This window comes from Brachycentrus maculatus, unplaced genomic scaffold (assembly GCF_059751285.1).
Source record: "Brachycentrus maculatus isolate JH-2025_06_01 unplaced genomic scaffold, ASM5975128v1 h1tg000516l, whole genome shotgun sequence".
NCBI lineage: Eukaryota > Metazoa > Arthropoda > Insecta > Trichoptera > Brachycentridae > Brachycentrus > Brachycentrus maculatus.
The window spans coordinates 1-21,186 of NW_028281262.1; the positions used below are offsets into that span (position 1 = coordinate 1).

Sequence of the window (21,186 nt, forward strand, 5' to 3'; positions counted from 1 at the left end):
GAAATCTGGGCATTCATAAGGCTGCTTACAATCGTCATAAGCTGGTCAAAGTGATCACTTTACACACGTGTAACATTCACCACATCTACCCATGATTTCCAACCACACTATATGGTACAGATATATAAGATTAAGGACGATAAAAGGTTAGGTTCCATGTCAAAATTCTAACATAAATGGAATAAATTCAAATAAATTTTAAATATATTCAACAATTAAAGTTAAAATAGGTTGACAAAAAAAAAGCTCTTGATATAGTAAATAAGGTTTATCGTAGATCTTGTGACGCTTTGTGCTTGTGTTCTCTGGAGCCATTTGTGGTTGGTTTGAGAAAGCTTTTATTAAGCAGAGACCCTTTTATTTAAGTGAAAAAATAAATTAAGGATTTGGAAACACCCAAGGAATATTGTGGATTCGCAATATCATAAGTGTGTCCAAATACTTGTTCATAAATCTGGATTATCTCCAATTATAGGAGTTAATTTACGTATTATTTATTGACAGAGCTTCTTCATTTCACCAATAGATGTCTCTAGTGAAATTTTAGTGATTCAAGTACAATGTTTCAAAATTGGATCATATATGGTATTTAGAACTCCAATCATAGGATTTATTAAGGTATTTATTTTCTGGCGTTTCTCGCGCATGTGATTATAATCCAGGATTCGGACCTCACATGCGAATAAAAGATTTTCTGGTATAAAAAAAGCTTCTTTCCATCTCACCAAGAGATGTCTCTAGTGAAAATTGTAGTAATTATTGCACAATGTTTCAAAATTGGATCATATATACAGAAATTCCAAGAATTTGAGTAGTGTGGTAGTCAATCATGGGTAGAATTGGTGAATGTTACACGTGTGTAAAATGATCACTCAAACCAGCCTTATGTCCGCCTCCGTAGTGTAATGGTCATCACGCTCGGCTACCATTTTGGAGGTCCCGGGTTCTATTCCCTGGGGAGGGTCGAATGAATTAAAGTGATTTTTTTTACTTTTCCATTTATTCAATATTATCCTGGACTGGTACCTGAAGCGGAAGTCTGAAAACCTTTCCTTCGTGTGTTCACGATCAAGATGACACTGTGTTTATATGATGCGGTGCCCTATGCACCATTGTGGTGCGGATAAGGGTTTGAATGAATGAAAGTGATCACTCAAACCAGCCTTTGATGGTCATAAGCCCCGTAAATGTCCAGACGTTGATTTGCTTCTTAAACTAATGTTGCGGCGCAATATTTGATATATGAACTGTGACCCTGTGCGCCCGCTAGGGGCAGGGCGCAGTGTACGCGGGGTATGTTTACGTTATACCCTTATGAGATGGATGCAGGGGAGGCTGCACACACGTGTCACTGTACTGTCATGGCGACCTGTTGAATAAACCGATTGCATCCTGATTACGAGTTATTATTTGTGAGTATTATATATCAAATTGTAGATGATTTCGTGTATTTGGCTAGTATGTTTTCTAGGGATGGAAAGGTTATTGATAAATATTATTGATAAAGACATAGAAAGGAGAGTGGATGCTGGGAATTGATATGTGAATGGTGTACTGAAATCAGTTGTAGCAAACAAAAACCTATCAGCGGAAGCTAAACTGGCAGTGCACAACGGAGTCCTGGTTCCAACTCTAATGTATGAAGTTGGCAAAAGAAGGATGAAAGTAGACTGAATGCAGTCAAAATGCGATCTCTCAGAAGAATGTGTGACAAAAGATGTATGATAGATGTGCGAATAGTGAAATAAGGAAGGAATCCATAGCTGAGATAAGCATTATCGATAAAATTAAGAAAGGTGTGTTGAGATGGTTTGGACATGTAGAACGAATGAGTGAGGAAAGAACGGTAAAACAAAGTTATGAGGCAAATGTTAGCGGGAAAAGAAGCAGAGGAAGACCGAGAAAAACATGGCACGATCAGGTATGCCAAATACTTGAAAGTGGTCAGGTTAGGAGTCGTAACAATCGGCAAGTATGTATGCGGAGATGCATGAACGTAGAAGAGGCGAAGAATGTTTGCAAGGACAGAGTGGTGTGTCGCTCTTTTCTCTCTGCCTACCCCTGCGGGGAAGCAGCGTGATGGTTAGTTAGTTGGTTGGTTAAATTGGATAAAAGTGTATTTACCAAAATTGGTTTTGCCCCACCCGGTACCAAAGCAATTTTTCGCAGTATCAAAACTCAATTCTGCCGGAGGGAGACAAACCTGAAAATAAGAGAAATCTAAAATTTAGTACATCCGCTTTTTCCCAATTATACCTGCCTCAGCTGCACATATATACCTTCCGATTTCTCCACTCCTAACCCTAGCACACATTCCTAGCTTCCAGCCATACATGCTATGTAGACTCTCAGGGCTGCTCTAACCATTCTCCCCACTTGGCCAAACCAACTGAGAGGTCCTTAATCTTCCCAACTATACCTGCCTCATCTCCACATATATTCCTTCTGATTTCTTCTTCCTACTTCTTCTTCTACATTCCTCGGGTAACACGTCATACGCACAGTGTTTATGTTCTCAGCCACGTCATACGTACAGCGTTGATGTTCTCAGCCACGTCATACGTACAGTGTTGATGTTCACAGCCTCGTCATACGTACAGTGTTGATGTTCTCCGCCTCGGCGTAAGGTTCCCTCAGGAAGACCAGGGCGACGTCGTTAGCCAGGGACTTGGCGTTGAACTGGGGATGTATCAGGAAGCGATCGGCGTTCCTCTCCTGGTGAGGCATCCGCTCAGCCGTGGTTTGGGTGTCCCACTCTCCGGCCCTCACTTTCACCTCAAGAGGCCTCAGCCTGTAAAGCAGAACGATCGTATTGAAATATTTACTAGCGAGTGTTTTTGCCTAGAATTTTCACTCATGAATTACCTACATGAAATTACATATTAGTTACATTAAACATAAAGAGTAAATCCACTCACGAGTAGGCATAGGATATGAAACTTATAAAGTTGAAGCCTGGGTAGGGACATGATAAGCAGTGTTGCACAAGTTGTAGCTAGAACTCAGAGTCACTTGGACGTTTGGTAATATATGTATATATATATATATACCTAGTTATTTTATTACATATATATATATATATATATATATATATGTAATAAAATAACTAGGTACCTACCCATACATTTTATTAAGTACCTACAAATAGTACCTACATAAAACAGTTCTACCAACAGATGTCGCATGCGTCACTCAGAAGAAAACAAAAGACTTCCGATAATATTATTAACTGTCAGAATCATATAGATATAAAAATTATTGTAAAGATTAATTAAGAATAAACTTTTATTGTCGTTTCTTTAATTACAAAGCAACACATTGTTTATTTTATTATTATACACCCACTTTACATATTATTTACACTTAATTTTCAAAAGGAAAATATTACCACGTTATAAAACGACAATTTTGTTAATCAAAAATAAAGAAACAAAATAAAAATAAAAATGGATACTGCTCCTCAAACATTACAAAACTTACTAGAAAAATTAATACAAAATGCTCAGGTAAGCAAACATCAAAATTTAAAAGATATTTCAGAGAAGTTCATCATTGAAAAATTTACAAGCAAAAATCCTAATGCAAACCAGTGGATGGATATTTTTGAAAAAGAATGTATACGTTTTGAGGTGACAACGGATGAGAAAAAAATTGAAATATTAAGATTGTTTATGGATAAAAGTTGTGAAGATTGGTACAGTTCGATGATGATAAAATTTTCCATGAACTCAGAATGGATAGTATGGAAAAACAACTTTTGTAAAACATTTACAAACAAGGGATGGAACCATGTAATGTTTGCATTATCTTTTAAATATAACGACGGTTCCTTGTTAGACTATGCCATAAGGAAGGAAAAACTTTTGTTGGAGATGAGAAGAACGATCGACATGGGTACCTTAGTAGATCTTATTGTGGCTGGTTTACCAGAATTTATAATTAATAAGATTGATAGAGAAAAATTAGAAGATACAGTCGATTTATTCAATGAAGTAAAAAAACACGAAAACATTGTAAATAAAAAAAGGTTTTCGGATCAAAGAAGATATGGAAATCTAAGAACTAGTGGTAAAATTAAAGATAAAAGTCCATGTAAGATTTGTGAAAAATTAAATAAGGGAACTCGATATCACCCTGAAGTAACGTGCTGGTTTAGAACAAAGGAGGATGATAAGTTTAATAATAAAAATACTATCAGACATGTAAACAATTCAGTTATAGAAGCTAAGTTAAACGAAACCGATCAAAAAAACGAATAGTAACACCATTAATAAATGTCAAACTATTACTAAATGATCAAATTGAAATATTTGGAATTTACGATTCAGGTTCAAATGTTTCTCTAATAAATTCTAAGTTATTAAAACTAAAAGGAAAAGGAAACAATATGAATGAAGCAGATTTAGTAACAATTAATGGTGTTAAAAAGACAAACGGTTTGACGACTTTGAAAATAAAAATATTTGAATTGGAAAAAAACGTTGATGTATATATTATTGATGAAGAAAATTTCAAATATGATTTTTTGATAGGATTAGATATGATAAAAAAATTTAAACTAATCCAAAATGAAGACTTAAAAATAACACAAAGACAATGCTTGAAAAATGAAAATAAAAAGAAAGTAAAAAAAATTTCTACAAAATATAAAATTAAAAATAGTGAATTTAAAAATACAGAAAATAACAACAGCAAGGAATGCAAAATAAATTATAATGAACATGTAAAAGAAGAAGATTTTGAAATAAAAATAAATCATTTAAATCAATTTCAAAAATCTAAAATAAATGAACTGATTTGCAAATATAAATCCGTTTTTGCAAAAGACAAATATGATATCGGCACTGTTAGTGGATACGGAGCGAGGATAGACTTACTAGTAGACAGATATTGCAGTAAGAGGCCTTACAGATGTACTGTAGAAGATAAAAAGGAGATAGAAAAACAAATTGCAAAATTACTGGATAATAAGCTAATAGAAGAATCCTACAGTCCATTTGCTGCACCTGTTACATTGGCATTTAAAAAAGAGGAAAACAAAAAATCCAGACTATGTATAGATTTCAGAGACTTGAATAAAATAGTAGTGCCTCAAGCTCAACCATTTCCTTTAATTGAAGACCTAATGATAAAGACCAGGAATTGCAAATTTTTTTCAACACTAGATATAAACTCAGCGTTTTGGTCTATTCCTTTACGAATCGAAGACAGAAAAAAGACGGGATTTGTTACACAAGAAGGACATTTCCAATGGACTTGCCTACCATTTGGATTGAAGACCTCACCAGCAATTTTTCAAAGGATACTAGGTAACATATTAAGAAAGTATAAACTTACTGATTTCACCGTTAATTACATAGATGATATTCTTATATTTTCCAAAACTTTTGCTGAGCACATTAAACATCTAACACAGTTGCTGGAAGCGATCGAAACGGAAGGTTTCAGGTTAAAATTTACAAAATGCGCATTTGCGTCAGACTTGGTAAAATATCTAGGTCATATAATTCAAAATAATTCAATAAAACCAGTAAAGGATAATTTGATTTCAATAAAGAATTTTCCTGTTCCAAAAACGATAAAAAATGTAAGACAATTTCTGGGGAAAATAAACTTTTACCATGAATACATACCAAAGAGTGCAATAATACTAGATCCATTGCATAACTTACTAAGGAAAAATCAAAAATTTATTTGGTGTGATAAATGCCAAAAAGCATTTGAAATAACAAAAAGCATGCTTTGCTCACAGCCCGTTCTAGAAATTTTTGATCAGGATTTACCAATCAACATTTATACCGATGCTTCTTTAGAAGGTGTTGGGGCCATTTTGAAACAAAAGCAGCCCGATGGTAGAGAAAAACCAGTGGCATACTTTTCAAAAAAACTAAATGAAGCCCAGAAGAAAAAAAAAGCAATATATTTAGAATGTTTAGCAATTAAGGAAGCAGTAAGATACTGGCAATACTGGTTAATAGGTAAATCATTTACGGTTTATTCAGATCACAAACCTTTGGAAAATATGAATCTGAAATCTAGGACCGATGAAGAGTTAGGTGATTTAACTTATTATTTATCGCAATATGAATTTGAAATAAAATATAATCCAGGAAAGAAGAATTTAGAAGCAGATTGTCTAAGCAGGAATCCAGTATTAGAATCGAGTGAAAATGCAGATGAACAATTAAAAGTTGTAAATTTGGTTAAATTAGAAGATATTTTAAGGGATCAGAATAAAAATGAAAGAATTCAACAGAAAAAAAACAAATGGATTGAAAAAAACAATGTCTATTTTAAAAAAGGTCAAGAAAAAAGAAAAAATAATTCTTTCAGAACCGTTTAGCATCGAAATCATAAAAGACATACATGAAAACCTATGCCATATTGGAATTGGACAAATACAAAAGACTATTAGTCCACATTACACAGCCAAAAATTTGACGAAAAACATAAAAACAATTTGTAGAAATTGTGAAATTTGTATTAAAAATAAATCAAGAGGACAAAAGAAATTTGGATTTATGTCTCATCTAGGCCCGGCCACAAAGCCTTTTGAAATAATATCTTTAGACACAATTGGAGGTTTAGGAGGTTCAAGATCAACAAAAAAATATCTACATCTCTTAGTGGATCACTTTACAAGATACGCATTTATTTTAACCTCGAAAACTCAGAATGCAAATGATTTTATAAAACTAGTCATGAAAATAACAGAAACCGAGGATATTGGTATGCTTCTCACCGACCAATACCCAGGAATAAACTCGAAAGAATTCAAGGAATTCTTAAATGACAAGCAGATCCCAATAATCTTCACTGCAGTAAATGCACCATTCTCAAATGGCCTAAATGAAAGGCTGAATCAAACATTGGTGAACAAAATCAGATGCAAAATAAATGAAAAAGGGAAAAGAAGAGCATGGACCACAATAGCTCAAGAATGTGTTAATAAATATAATAATACTAATCACTCAGTCACTGACTTTTCCCCAAGTTATCTTTTATATGGTACAGATGTAAATATTTTACCCAACGAATTAAAACAAGGAAAATCTAATAATGACTGGATTAGAGACAGGAAAATAGCGCTTGAAAATACAATAAAATCACATAATTACAATAAAACATTATTTGACAAAAATAGAATAGGCTGCGAATTCAACGTAGGAGACATGGTGTATGTGGAAAATGGAAACAAGCTAAACAGAAAAAAATTGGATGAACTAAAAATTGGACCTTATAAAATTATTGAAAAAATTTCTAACTCAATATACAGAATTGATACAGGTCACAAAAAAATAAAATCAAACCTTTATCATATCACTAAACTTATACCAGTCCCTTCACTACAAGAAGATGATCCGGAGGACGAGTGAAAATTTTACTATGAATTTTCATCCCCAAGGGGGGAGATGTAATAAAATAACTAGGTACCTACCCATACATTTTATTAAGTACCTACAAATAGTACCTACATAAAACAGTTCTACCAACAGATGTCGCATGCGTCACTCAGAAGAAAACAAAAGACTTCCGATAATATTATTAACTGTCAGAATCATATAGATATAAAAATTATTGTAAAGATTAATTAAGAATAAACTTTTATTGTCGTTTCTTTAATTACAAAGCAACACATTGTTTATTTTATTATTATACACCCACTTTACATATTATTTACACTTAATTTTCAAAAGGAAAATATTACCACGTTATATATATATATATATTACCAAACGTCCAAGTGACTCTGAGTATATACGTTGGATATAACATTTTGAGTGTGTCCAAATACTTGTTCACAAATCTACATAGATACTTATTTACTAATATCAGAGTTTCTGCTCAATAGAAAGCTTCTTTTCATCTCACCATTCTCTAGTAAGTTCTAGTCACTAGAACTTCACTAGATACATCTATTGGTAGATGAAAAGAAGCTTTTTATTGAGCAGAATCTTTCTTTCTTTCTTTTCATCTCACCAATAGATGTTTCTTGTGAAGTTCTAGTGATTCAAGAACAAGGTTTCTAAATTGGTTAATATATATATATATATATATATATATATATATATATATATATATATATATATATATATATATATATATATATATATATATATATATACATATATATATATATATATATATATATATATATATATATATATATATATATATATATATATATATATAGAACTTCCAAGAATTTGAGTAGTGTGGTTGTCAATAATGGGTAGAATTGGTGAATGTTACACGTGTGTAAAGTGATCACATAAACCAGCCTATGACGCTCGTCAGCCCCGTAAATGCCCAGACTTCCATATTCTTCTTCATCTTTGATAAGATGTCAAAAAATAATATGAAATATTTCATTTTTAAACCCTTATCCGGACCCCAATGGTGCATAGGGCACTGTATCATAAACACAGTGTTATCTCGATCGTTAAGGAAAGGTGATCACCCCTCCGCTTCAGGTACCAGTGCAAGGTAAATATTAAAGTGAAAAAATCACTTATATTTATTTGACCCCCCCACTGGGAATCGATCCCGGGACCTCCAGAACGGCAGCCGAGCGCGCTGACCATTACACTACGGAGGCGGACGTATGACATATGAAATATAATAATACTTATCACTCAGTCACTGAATTAACTTGGTGTGGCCAGTGGCGTCTTACTTTTCTATGCAGTGGGCGCCAGTCAGGACCACTTGTGGGTGGATGAGAGATCCGGCGCAGAAGGCACTGCTGTCGGCCACGCTGAGGATGGCGACCGTCCAAGGGAACTCCCCGAACTCTGCAGTATTATTCCCCTAAAATAATCAAACTCTCATTTGTATCGATTACACTGCTGGAGTTGCCGACATCCGGTGTTGAAATCAATTGTGTAGGGGTGCGGGTGGAAGACAGATCTCGGGCGAGGAGATACCTCGCAGACCGGCAGCCCAGCGTTAACACGAGTATATTCACATTAGAGATCCGCTGGGTGCATATGCCACAGCGAGAGGGGGAGGGTTATAGCTAGTAAGAATCTGGCATTACCTGGCAGTGCGGGCTGCCACCCGGCAGAAGAAGAAGATTTTCTATGAAGATTTTCTCCTCCTTCGCAAAAAAAAGGTTAGGTTAGGTTAGGTTAGGTTAGGCTTTAGAGAAGGGAAGCCTGCTCACCGGAGATGTCTCGATCTGGAAGTCGATGCCGAGCTCGTTGCGGATGCCGCAGCCGCTGTTCCTCTCGGGGTGAGGAGGCGGCTCCACGGGGTTGCTCGGGTCGCGCGGCGCCTTGCAGCACACCTCCACGGACACCTGGCAGCGGTCCGGCTTGAACCTGCAACCAACGCCGACCGTCTCTAGCCCTTCGGTGCCCGAACGCCATGTGAATATGAAGGTCTGTCAGGAAGCCTAGGTGCTTCTGTATCAGGTCTGGGAATGCGGTGGGACAGCTCTCAATGTACCTCGCTTATTATTATAGAGAAGGTCTGTCAGGAAGCCTAGATGCTTCTGTATCAGGTCTGGGCATGCGGTGGGACAGCTCTCAATGTACCTAGCTTATTATTATAGAGAAGGTCTGTCAGGAAGACTAGATGCTTCTGTATCAGGTCTGGGAATGCGGTGGGACAGCTCTCAATGTACCTCGCTTACTATTATAGAGAAGGTCTGTCAGGAAGCCTAGATGCTTCTGTATCAGGTCTGGGAATGCGGTGGGACAGCTCTCAATGTACCTAGCTTATTATTATAGAGAAGGTCTGTCAGGAAGCCTAGATGCTTCTGTATCAGGTCTGGGAATGCGGTGGGACAGCTCTCAATGTACCTCGCTTATTATTATAGAGAAGGTCTGTCAGGAAGCCTAGATGCTTCTGTATCAGGTCTGGGAATGCGGTGGGACAGCCCTCAATGTACCTCGCTTATTATTATAGAGAAGGTCTGTCAGGAAGCCTAGATGCTTCTGTATCAGGTCTGGGAATGCGGTGGGACAGCTCTCGATGTACCTCGCTTATTATTATAGAGAAGGTCTGTCAGGAAGCCTAGATGCTTCTGTATCAGGTCTGGGAATGCGGTGGGACAGCCCTCAATGTACCTCGCTTATTATTATAGAGAAGGTCTGTCAGGAAGCCTAGATGCTTCTGTATCAGGTCTGGGAATGCGGTGGGACAGCTCTCGATGTACCTCGCTTATTATTATAGAGAAGGTCTGTCGGGAAGCCTAGATGCTTCTGTATTTGATCCGGGAATGTGGTCGGGAGAGCTTTCAGTGCACTATGAAAACTATTGTAAATAGAATCTGCGCTAACCTTATGTCAAGTTTCCCGAAGCCGTCGAACTTGCCGTCTGTATAGGTGGCATTGGTCGTGGGATCGCACAGCCAGTACGGAACACACACGCAGCTCGAGCCATCTTCTTCAGTAACCGTGGTAGGAGCTGTAGTTGGACTCACGTTGATCTGAAATGGTAATAAGTTCATAAAGTTTCTTGAATGTTTTCCGCAGATAATTTGTGGCACATTTTACAAACTTTATAAAATTAACTAACTTTGTTTTCACCACTTTTTTTACTAACACAATACAACCTACTGGTTTCGAAAATACCTTGTCATCATCAGGGTTTACTTTAAATAAAAAACATTAAGATACTCTCATCAAAAACTTCCACATACTCCATAAATTTACATAAATTTACACGGAATGGGAAGTGTTCTCTGCTGAGTACTGGATGTATGGAAAAGTAGATGAGATTCAACATAGTTTTAAAAAAATAGTTACATCTTCAAGCGGTGTTCCAAATACTTCCTTCAGTAAATCGGGGTCAACTTCTTGAGAACAGATTGACGTTACTAATCCGAGAACAAAAATGCTCCAAACTAAACTTCGAGACATCTGTAATAAAAAAAAACAATTGCAATTTATCATTAAGATAAAAATTAATGCCCATTACATATAAATCTTGGAAAAAAATATTAAAAAAGACTATTATACCATTAAACTAACTAACTTTAAACTAACTAACTTACTAACTAAAAAAAACGCAGTTTTTTAAATACTAAAGGGTGACAACTATTTAAATTTAACAAAGAATTTATCATCGAGATTCTCAAACGATTTTTCTACTCCAAAATGCAACACCAAGCAATTTCAGCAAAACTTCAAATATTTGGCAATCAAACATTTCAATAAACTCCCTTAGGAAATAAAAAAAATAGATCATATAAAAATACTTAAGAAAAAAATTAAAGCTCCATACATTTAAATCTTTAAAAAAAAAAACTATTATATCTTTTATTATATAACATTAAACCACGAGCGTAAGTCCCTCTCCAAGCACAAGAGCACAGACTCTTTTATGGAGAGGCACAGCGAATGGAAATATAAAAGTTCTCCATATGTATAAATGATTCAAATGTTATTATGTTGTTAAAAATATAAATATATTAAATGAATAAAAAAAAAACTAACGCCACACCACTCTGTCATTGCAAGCGTTCTTCGCCTCTTCCACGTTCACGCATCTCCTCATACATACCCGCCGATTGTTACGACTCCTAACCTGACCACTTTCAAGTATATAGATGTATTATACCATTAATTATATAAAATATTAAAACTTTAGTGTAAGTCCCTCTCCAAGCACAAGAGCTCAGTCTCTTTTTTGGAGATGTACAGCGAATCTAAAGCTATAAGTTTGCCAAATGTATAAATGCTTAGAAATTTTATTATTTTGTACTTAAAAATGTAACTATATAAAATGAATAATGTCCGCCTCCGCAGTGTAATGGTCAGCACGCTCGGCTACCGTTCTGGAAGTCCCGGGTTCGATTCCCAAGGGGGGTAAAATAAATATAAGTGATTTTTTCACTGTAATATTTATTCAATACTACACTGGACTGGTACCTGAAGCGGAGGGCTGATCACCTTTACTTCATGTGTAAACGATTAAGATAACACTGCGTTTGAATGATGCAGTGCCCTATGCACCATTGGGGTGCGGATAAGGGTTTTATAATGTATTATTAAAATAAATAAAAATATTAAAAAAGTGTTTTTTGTAGTATGTTTTTTTTTGCATTTATGGACTAAGTAGACTCTACTTAGTCCAAAAATGCAACAACAAAAAAACTACTACAAAAAAATGTCCCTTACTGTGTTTTAAATTTGGACAGCCGATGTGTTTGTAATGTACTCACGCAATGTGTTTGTAATGTACTCACGCAATGTGTTTGTAATGTACTCACGCAATGTGTTCGTAATGTACTCATGCAATGTGTTTGTAATGTACTCACGCAATGTGTTTGTAATCTAACTATATTAAATAAACAAAAATAAAATAAAAATCATATCTTTCAAGATCTAAGAGTAAAATCTTTATTTTACAACATTTTGAGTGTGTCCAAATACTTGTTCACAAAATCTGGATTATCTCCAATTACAGGAGTTATTTTCATACATTTTTTTTGACATCTCATCAAAGATGAAGAATTCGGACCTCACATGCTAATAAAAGAGTTTCTGTTAGTTAAAAAAAGATTATTTTCATCTCACCAATAGTGTCTCTAGTGAAGTTCTAGTGATTCAAGAACAATGTTTCAAAATTGGTTCATATGTATATAGAACTTGACAGAAATGTCCAAATTCGCGTATATTAGCGCATTGGCGGGAACAGTGGCAACCTCAGAGATGTCGTTTTCAACACCAAATAAAATAAAACTTAAAATGTGCCCCTGTATAAGGAAAAAGTAATAAAATCCATACCGATAACATTTTTTCTGTTACATAAATTGATAATAATAAATCCCTTACCGCACCCCAATGGTGCATAGGGCACTGAATCATATAAACGCAGTGTTATCTCGATCGATTACACATGAAGGAAAGGTGATCAGCCCTCCACTTCAGGTACCAGTCCAGTGTAATATTGAATAAATAGTTGAGTGAAAAAATCGCTTATATTTATTAAACCCCCCTGGGAATCGAACCCGGGACCTCCAGAACGGTAGGCGAGCATGCTGACCATTACACTACGGAGGCGGACACATAAATTAAAATAAACATAAATAAAAAAATATACAAAAAAAATATATATATACATAAATTAAATAAATTAAAAAGATTTTCATATTATTTTTTGTCATCTCATCAAAGATGAAGAAGAATATGGAAGTCTGGGCATTTACGGGGCTGACGACCGTCAAAGGCTGGTTTAAGTGGTCACTTTACTCACGTGTAACATAAAAATGTCAAAAAATAATATGAAAATAACTCCTGTAATTGGAAATAATCCAGATTTTGTGAACAAGTACTTGGACACACTCAAAATGTTGTAAAATGATTTTTTTTACTCAAATATTTCTTCAATATCACCCTGGACTGGTACCTGAAGCGGTGGGCTGTTCACCTTTCCGTCATATATTAACGATCAAAATAACTCTGCGTTTATATGATGCAGTGCCCTATGCACCATTAGGGTGCATAGGGTGCGGATAAGGGTGTGAAATAGGGAAGGAGTAATTTTATTTTGTTGTATTTCTTCTTAAATTTTTTTCAAGACCTCTCACTCTTTCTCTTTCTCTCATATTAAATATCTGTTGTTATTTAGGTTTTTTTTTATTTAAGAAGAATCACTTCTTTTTCGAAATTTTCGTTCTAAATTTGTCCGCTAGAGGGACGAACAGCGTAAAAGGAGTTATATGCCCATCGCGTACATGTGCGAAGGAGATAGCGCGATGATTAGTACGTCGTATACCTGAAAATATGATGCGAGCGGAAGGAAATGCGTTTGCTCTGTTATTATCTGACTCCTGTTCGAATGACGTATTATATATCTGCGTCTTTTGAATGTAGTTACCCCCCCTGACCTTAGTATAGAAGAATATTATAATTTACCATATGAAAATACGTTTTGTTTGTTTAAAATCCGGTTTTCAAAACCGGTTTCCTCCGACATCCGATTCTTCTAAATACGGTATAACGTGTTTGGTAAAGACTTCAACCCTTTGGCCACTAAAATATCGATATATCGGCTTTGTAACATTAAATGTTCAATGTCCAAAAAATAAATAAATAAATAAAACTAACTAACTAACCATCACGCCGCTTCCCCGCAGGGGTAGGCAGAGAGAATCGAACGCCACACCACTCTGTCTTTGCAAACATTCTTCGCCTCTTCCGCGTTCATGCATCTCCTCATACATACCCGCCGATTATTACGACTCCTGACCCGGCCGCTTTCAAGTATTTGACATACCTGATTGTGCCAAGTTTTCCTCGGTCGTCCTCTGCTTCTTTTTCCAACTACATTCGCCCCATAAATTTGTTTAACCGTTCTTTCTTCACTCATACGCTCCACATGTCCGAACCATCTCAACACACCTTTCTTAATTTTATCAATAATGCTTATCTCAGCCTTACATTATTTCCTTATTTCATCATTCGAACATCTATCAAACATCGTTTTGCCACACATTCGTCTGAGGGATCGCATTTCGACTGCATTCAGTCTGCTTTCATCCTTCTTTTGCCAACTCCATGCTTCGCTTCCATACATAAGGGTTGGAACCAGAACTCCATTGTGTACTGCCAGTTTAGCTTCCGCTGATAGATTTTTATTTGCTAAAACTGATTTTAGTGCACCATTCACTCTGTTCCCAGCATTCACTCTCCTTTCTATGTCTAAAAAAAAATACCTGGGTGTTATAACAGATCAACACTTGAAATACCATAGTCACATTAGTGAACTAGTAAAACGAATAAGAAAATGTATATACTTATCTATTTATTAGAATTCGAAACATACTGAACGTCGATAACCTAAAAAGAGTTAATGTACACTCACTACAACAGTATGGCATTGTTGGATGGGGAGGCTCATACAACAACATACTGAACTCTGTGAAAATAGTACAGAAAACAATAATTAAACTATTTTGAAAAAAAAATTACCAAGTAAATTATTATCTACAAAATTTCAAGTCCCAAACATAGAAACCACTTTTAAAAAAACCGCAATTTTTCAATTACTAAAGGGTGACACTTCATTTTTTCACTGTAATATTTATTCAATATTACCATGCACTGGTACCTGAAGCGGAGGGCTGATCACCTTTCCTTCATGTGTAAACGATCAAGATAACACTGCGTTTATTTGACGCAGTGCCCTATGCACCATTGGGGTGCGGATAAGGGTTTTATTATTATTATTATAATTTCATGTAATCCATGAGTGAAAATTATAGGCAAGAACACTCTTCTACATCTTGTATTCTAGTGTTCTTGCTAAATTTGGATTTTTTTGTTAATGTATGTTTGAGGGGGTGTTGATGAAGAAGACGATGGTCGTATTGAATATGTATTTATTGGTCAACAAAGGCTACACAAAACGGTACGGTGTAGCGGTGACGTAGTGTGACGTGACGGGGTCGAATGGATGTAGTTGTAGCGTTGTCGTAGATGGACTGTCGGGCTGACCGGAGTATCTTCGTGATGTTGACGAGGGTGCTGGACTGGAGATCGTAGCGAGGTCTTGATGCGGTGTTCTCGTGACGACGTCGGTAGATGGGTGTCGACTGTATGATGGTACAGGCTACGTTCCCAGTGTAGGAGTGAGAGGTCGGTCGTCGTAGTCGCGCTACTGGCGGAGGAATGAGATGTCGATCGTCGTAGTCACGCTCCAGGTGGAGAAACGAGATTTTGAGGCAAGGGCTGTACCCCTTTTATATCGTTTGGGAACTCTTTGTTCCTTTGTCTCGGTTGAGGATCGAAGTCTGTTGACATGTTAGTCAAAACAAATCCAGGTTGTCTTTCACTAGACGTGTGCACTTCTTTTGTTCCCGGTCACTGCCTCCTTTGTTCTACATAGTTGCAGTTTTTGAATTCTGAGAATTTACTATTGTTAGCCTTATCGACCGCTAATAAAATACCTACGTACCTACCTATACATTTTATTAAGTACTTACAAATAGTACCTACATAAAACAGTTCTACCACCAGATGTCGCATGCGTCGCACTGAATAAAACAAAAGACATCAGATAGAAAAAATATAATATTGTTAACTGTCAGAATCAGATAGATATAAAATTATTGTAAAGATTAATTAAAAATAAACTTTTATAGTCGTTTCTTTAATTACAAAGCAACATATTGTTTATTTTATTATTATACACCCACTTTACATATTATTTACACCCAATTTACGAAGGAAAATATTACCACGTTATATGTATACGCTTTAAATTTTAGTTTGTAACGTGTATGTGAATTTAAAATACATAAATTTAGTTGAATTAATTTAAATTAAACAGTTTTTCACAAGTCAGAGTGATCATGTTTTAATCGCGATGTTGCTGGCATTGTTACCCCAATAGCCAATAGCAATGTCCTCGTAGCCAATGTGTTAAAAATAATCCTTGGTACAATATGGTTTATTTTGTATGCACAATTTCGTAGAAACGGCCGGTTTCATATAACCGGTTAGAACATATTCAAAGGATGAGAAAACATTTTATTTCATCTTTAATTTTATTTGTTCGGGTATATTGTACAGCTTTACATTTGAAAAAAGTAAAAAATAAACAATAGTTACAATACCAATAATAAACATTACATTACATTACGTCCGCCTCCGTAGTGTAATGGTCAGCACGCTCGGCTACCGTTCTGGAGGTCCCGAGTTCGATTCCCAGGGGGGTTTAAAAAATATAAGTGATTTTTTCACTCTAATATTTATTCCAATGTGGATTCCAATGTGGATGTGAAGTGGAGGGCTGATCACCTTTCCTTCATGTGTAATCGATCGAGATAACACTGCGTTTATATGAAGCAGTGCCCTATGCACCATTGGGGTGCAGTAAGGGATTTATTATTATGTATAAATGTTTAAAAATTGTATAATGTTTTTCTTTAAAATGAAACTTTATTAAATATATATTTTTTTTAAATTTCTTATGTAAGAAACGTGATAAGGCACACATTACTTGACCCCTGATATCGTCCATATGAGCAAAACATGACCTCTGGTGTGATAATGTGGGTTTTTCACGTATTCTCATATGTTTTGACCAACCATCGCGCCGCTTCCCCGCAGGGGTAGGCAGAGATAACAGAACGCCACACCACTCTGTCTTTGCAAACATTCTTCGCCTCTTCCGCGTTCATGCATCTCCTCATACATACCCGCCGATCGTATCGACTCCTAACCTGACCGCTTTCAAGTATTTGGCATACCTGATCGTGCCAAGTTTTTCTCGGCCTGCCTCTGCTCCTTTTTTCAATTAAATTCGCCTCATAAATTTGTTTTACCGTTCTTTCCTCACTCATTCGTTCCACATGTCCAAACCATCTCAACACACCTTTCTTAATTTTATCGATAATGCTTGTCTCAGCCTTGCATTCCTTCCTTATTTCACTATTCGAACATCTATCATGCATCGTTTTGTCGCACATTCTTCTGAGAGATGGTATTTCGACTATATTCAGTCTACTTTCATCCTTCTTTTGCTAACTCCATGTTCCACTTCCATACATTAGAGTTGGAACCAGGACTCCGTTGTGCACTGCCAGTTTAGATAGGTTTTTTTTAGCTATAACTAATTTCAGTGCACCATTCACTCTGTTCTCAGCGTTCACTCTCCTTTTTATGTCTTTATCAATATTTCCATCCCTATTAAACATACTACCAAATATACGTAATCATCTACATTCATCTCTTTCAAAAACCATAATTCTGAAATTGCTAATATTAAATAAATCTTTTTCCTTGCACACATTATACACTTTTGTCATCAACGCCTGCAGGTCTTCTCTGCTATCGGCAAGAAGAACAGCATCGTCAGCATACAAAAGGCAACAGACAGTCAAATTGTTCATTCTAGCTCCAACATTTAAACCTTTCAGCTCTTTCATGCAGTTATCTTTGTATAGATCAAACAGCCGAGGCGACATTACACATCCCTGTTTGACACCTTTAGAGATGTTAAACCGGGGTGAAAATGAAACATTTACCCTGCAGAATGCAGTGCTATCCTCGTACAAGGATGCAATGCCTTGTATAAGTTTGCTGGTTACTCCATACTCGGATAACACCATCCATAGCATTTATTTGCTATTATATAACTGATTGCAGTGCACCATACACTCTGTTCCCAAAAACCACTCTCCACGGAAAGAGATTTATTGTTGAATATTAGCAATTCCAGAATAATGGTTTTTGAAAGAGATGAATGTAGATCCGAGTGTGAAATATTGGTAAATGGGGAGCTTTAGGAACAGGTAGACAGATGATGACGTATATTTGGGAAGCATGTTTTCTTTTCTAGGGATGGAAATATTGATAAACACATAGAAAGGAGAGTGAATTAAGAAAAAATATATAAGAATAATACAAATAAATAAATATTACATATTATTTTATGATATTTCAACATAGATGAAGAAGAATATCTTAGTCAGGGCATTAACGGGCTTACGGCCGTCATAGGCTGGTTCTATATGGTTATATATATATATATATATATATATTATATATATATATATATATATATATATATATATATATATATATATATATATATATATATATATATATATATATATATATATATAGAATATATATACATATATATATATATATATATATTATATATATATATATATATATATATATATATATATATATATATATATATATATATATATATATATATATATATATATATATATATATATATATATATATATATATATATATATATATAAATATATATATATATATATATATATATATATATATATATATATATATATATATATATATATATATATATATATATATATATATATATATATATATATATATATATATATATATATATATATAAATATATATATATATATATATAAATATATATATAAATATATATATATATATATATATATAATATATATATATATATATATATATATATATATATATATATATATATATATACATCATATACATATATATATATTTTTATCATCTCATCAAAGATGAAGAAGAAAATGGAAGTCTGGGCATTTACGGGGCTGACGACCGTCATAGGCTGGTTCAAGTGATCACTTTACACACGTGTAACATTCACCAATTCTGCCTGTTGTTGAAAGGAGTTAGCGATGTGTATAACTCTTTTTTAAAAGTTTAATGTCTTTTTTAACATTTTAATGTCTTTTTTAAACATTATAATGTCTTTTTTAACATATTTATGTATTTTTACATTTTAATGCAATTTTTAACATTTTAATATTATAATATATAGTAAAATTATATTTTTAAACTACAAAAACGATCTCCTGAAAAATCAAGTTTTTTTTATATATGACGTTGTTGAAAGGAGTGAGCGATATCTATAACTTTTTTATCATTTTAATGTCTTTTTTAACATTTACATGTCCTTTTTAACTTTTCAATGTATTTTTAACATTATAATGTCTTAATGTATTATTAGATTAAAACCAATATTTTTAGCTTTTCCACTTTTTTATTTGACCAGCGACCGGGTTTCGTCGTTACCGACATCATCAGACCAGTCTGATGATGTCGGTAACGACGAAACCCGGTCGCTGGTCAAATAAAAAAGTGGAAAAGCTAAAAATATTGGTTTTAATCTAATAATAAATTAAAAATGCAATTCCATCACGAAGTGTCAGTGGATAATATAAATCTATTATAATGTCTTTATTAATATTGTTGTCTTTTTTAACATTTTCATGTCTTTTTTTAATATTTTAATTTCATTTTTAACATTTTAATAATGTAATAAATAATAAAATTAAAAACCTTGACAAGTGGTATTCTCCTGTGTAGTGGTAGTGGGACCTCCCAAACTGGTATTGCCTCACAGCCAGACGCACCGGTTCACGCGGACTCCGTCTGCCAACTGATGACCGAGTGACGGGCAAACCCAGCGGACTTCTCGGTAAAACCGACCAGGGTTGCCAGAACATCTCATCATTTGAATAAAATATAATAAAACCATTTTAATTAAATATAATAATGTCATAAATGGCGTCCGATTACGCGGGCCTTCGACACCACCATATTTAAGATACCAGATTAACGAAATTATGGAACATTTTGAGTAAGTCCAAATACTTGTTGACAAAATCTGGATTATCTGCAATTATGCAATTACAGGAGTTATTTTCAAATTATTTTATGACATCTCATCAAAGATGAAGAAGAATATGGAAGTCTGGGCATTTACGGGGCTGACGACCACCATAGGATGGTTTAAGCGATCACTTTACACAAGTGTAACATTCACCAATTCTACCCATTATTAACAACTATAGGGTCCGCCATCTAAAGTTTTTTTTTTTCAACTAGTGCTTATTTCGTGAATGGTAACACTTAGCTCATGTCTGATTTGACAGATAATTAGTTTTATCCTTCCGCTAAGCGAATATGGTTGTGTATACGCTTGAACAACGCTGGGAAATATTGCGACATTACTTTGAAAATCATGGTAATGTTGCAGAATGTGTGCGAAAATTGCGTACGGTTTTTGGAAGAAGAGAAGCACCGTCAGCTCCGTATGTTCGTTATCTTGTGAAAAAAGTGAAAGAAACTGGCATCCTCATCGATAAACCAAAGCGTGAAAAGCCAAAAACAGTGCGTACACCCGAGAATATCGATGTTGTGGCAGAAAGTGTGCGTGAAGCGCCATCAACATCAATTCACCGTCGTTCTCAACAATTGAACATTTCGGAGACATCATTGAGACGAATTTTGCATAAAGACCTTGGTATGACGCCATACAAAGTCCAATTGGTTCAGGAGTTGAAGCCAACTGACCATCCAATGCGTTTTCGCTTCGCTGAGTGGGCCTGCGATCGACTTACAGAAGATGCCGATTTTGCCAAAAAAATCATCTTTTCGGATGAAGCTCATTTTGATCTTGGCGGGTATGTAAACAAGCAAAATTGTCGTATTTGGGGCACAGAAAACCCGCACGCATACATTGAAAAGCCGGTACACCCAAAACGAGTCACTGTTTGGTGCGGATTTTGGTCCAGAGGCATAATTGGGCCATTTTTCTTTGAAAATGAGCAAGGAGTGGCCGTTACAGTCAATGGCGATCGTTATCGGGCCATGTTGAACGGATTTTTGTTCACAAAAATTGAAGAGGAGGATATTGGCAACATTTGGTTTCAACAGGACGGCTGTG

At 35.0% G+C, this 21,186-nt stretch overlaps 1 protein-coding gene across 1 annotated transcript; it reads right to left on the bottom strand.

Moving 5' to 3' along the window:
* Positions 1 to 2,068: 2,068 nt before the first annotated feature.
* LOC148301786 (phenoloxidase-activating factor 2-like) lies at positions 2,069 to 19,909 on the bottom strand. The gene is made up of 7 exons (XM_088272704.1): positions 19,797 to 19,909; positions 10,755 to 10,868; positions 10,287 to 10,435; positions 9,167 to 9,323; positions 8,678 to 8,811; positions 2,599 to 2,791; positions 2,069 to 2,203 (listed from the first exon to the last, which is right to left on the bottom strand). The coding sequence occupies exons 2-7, from the start codon at positions 10,866 to 10,868 to the stop codon at positions 2,084 to 2,086; spliced, it is 867 nt and encodes a 288-aa protein (XP_088128830.1). The 5' UTR covers positions 19,797 to 19,909; the 3' UTR covers positions 2,069 to 2,083.
* Positions 19,910 to 21,186: the final 1,277 nt, after the last annotated feature.

Bases quoted from the DNA above. Each gene is read 5' to 3' on its own strand.
- LOC148301786 (XM_088272704.1), bottom strand. From the start codon at position 10,868: ATGTCTCGAAGTTTAGTTTGGAGCATTTTTGTTCTCGGATTAGTAACG. The intron at 10,436-10,754 runs GTAACTATTTTT...TTACCATTTCAG, and splicing joins TTGGAACACCGCTTGAAGAT to ATCAACGTGAGTCCAACTAC. The intron at 9,324-10,286 runs GTTAGCGCAGAT...CGTTGGTTGCAG, and splicing joins TTCGGGAAACTTGACATAAG to GTTCAAGCCGGACCGCTGCC.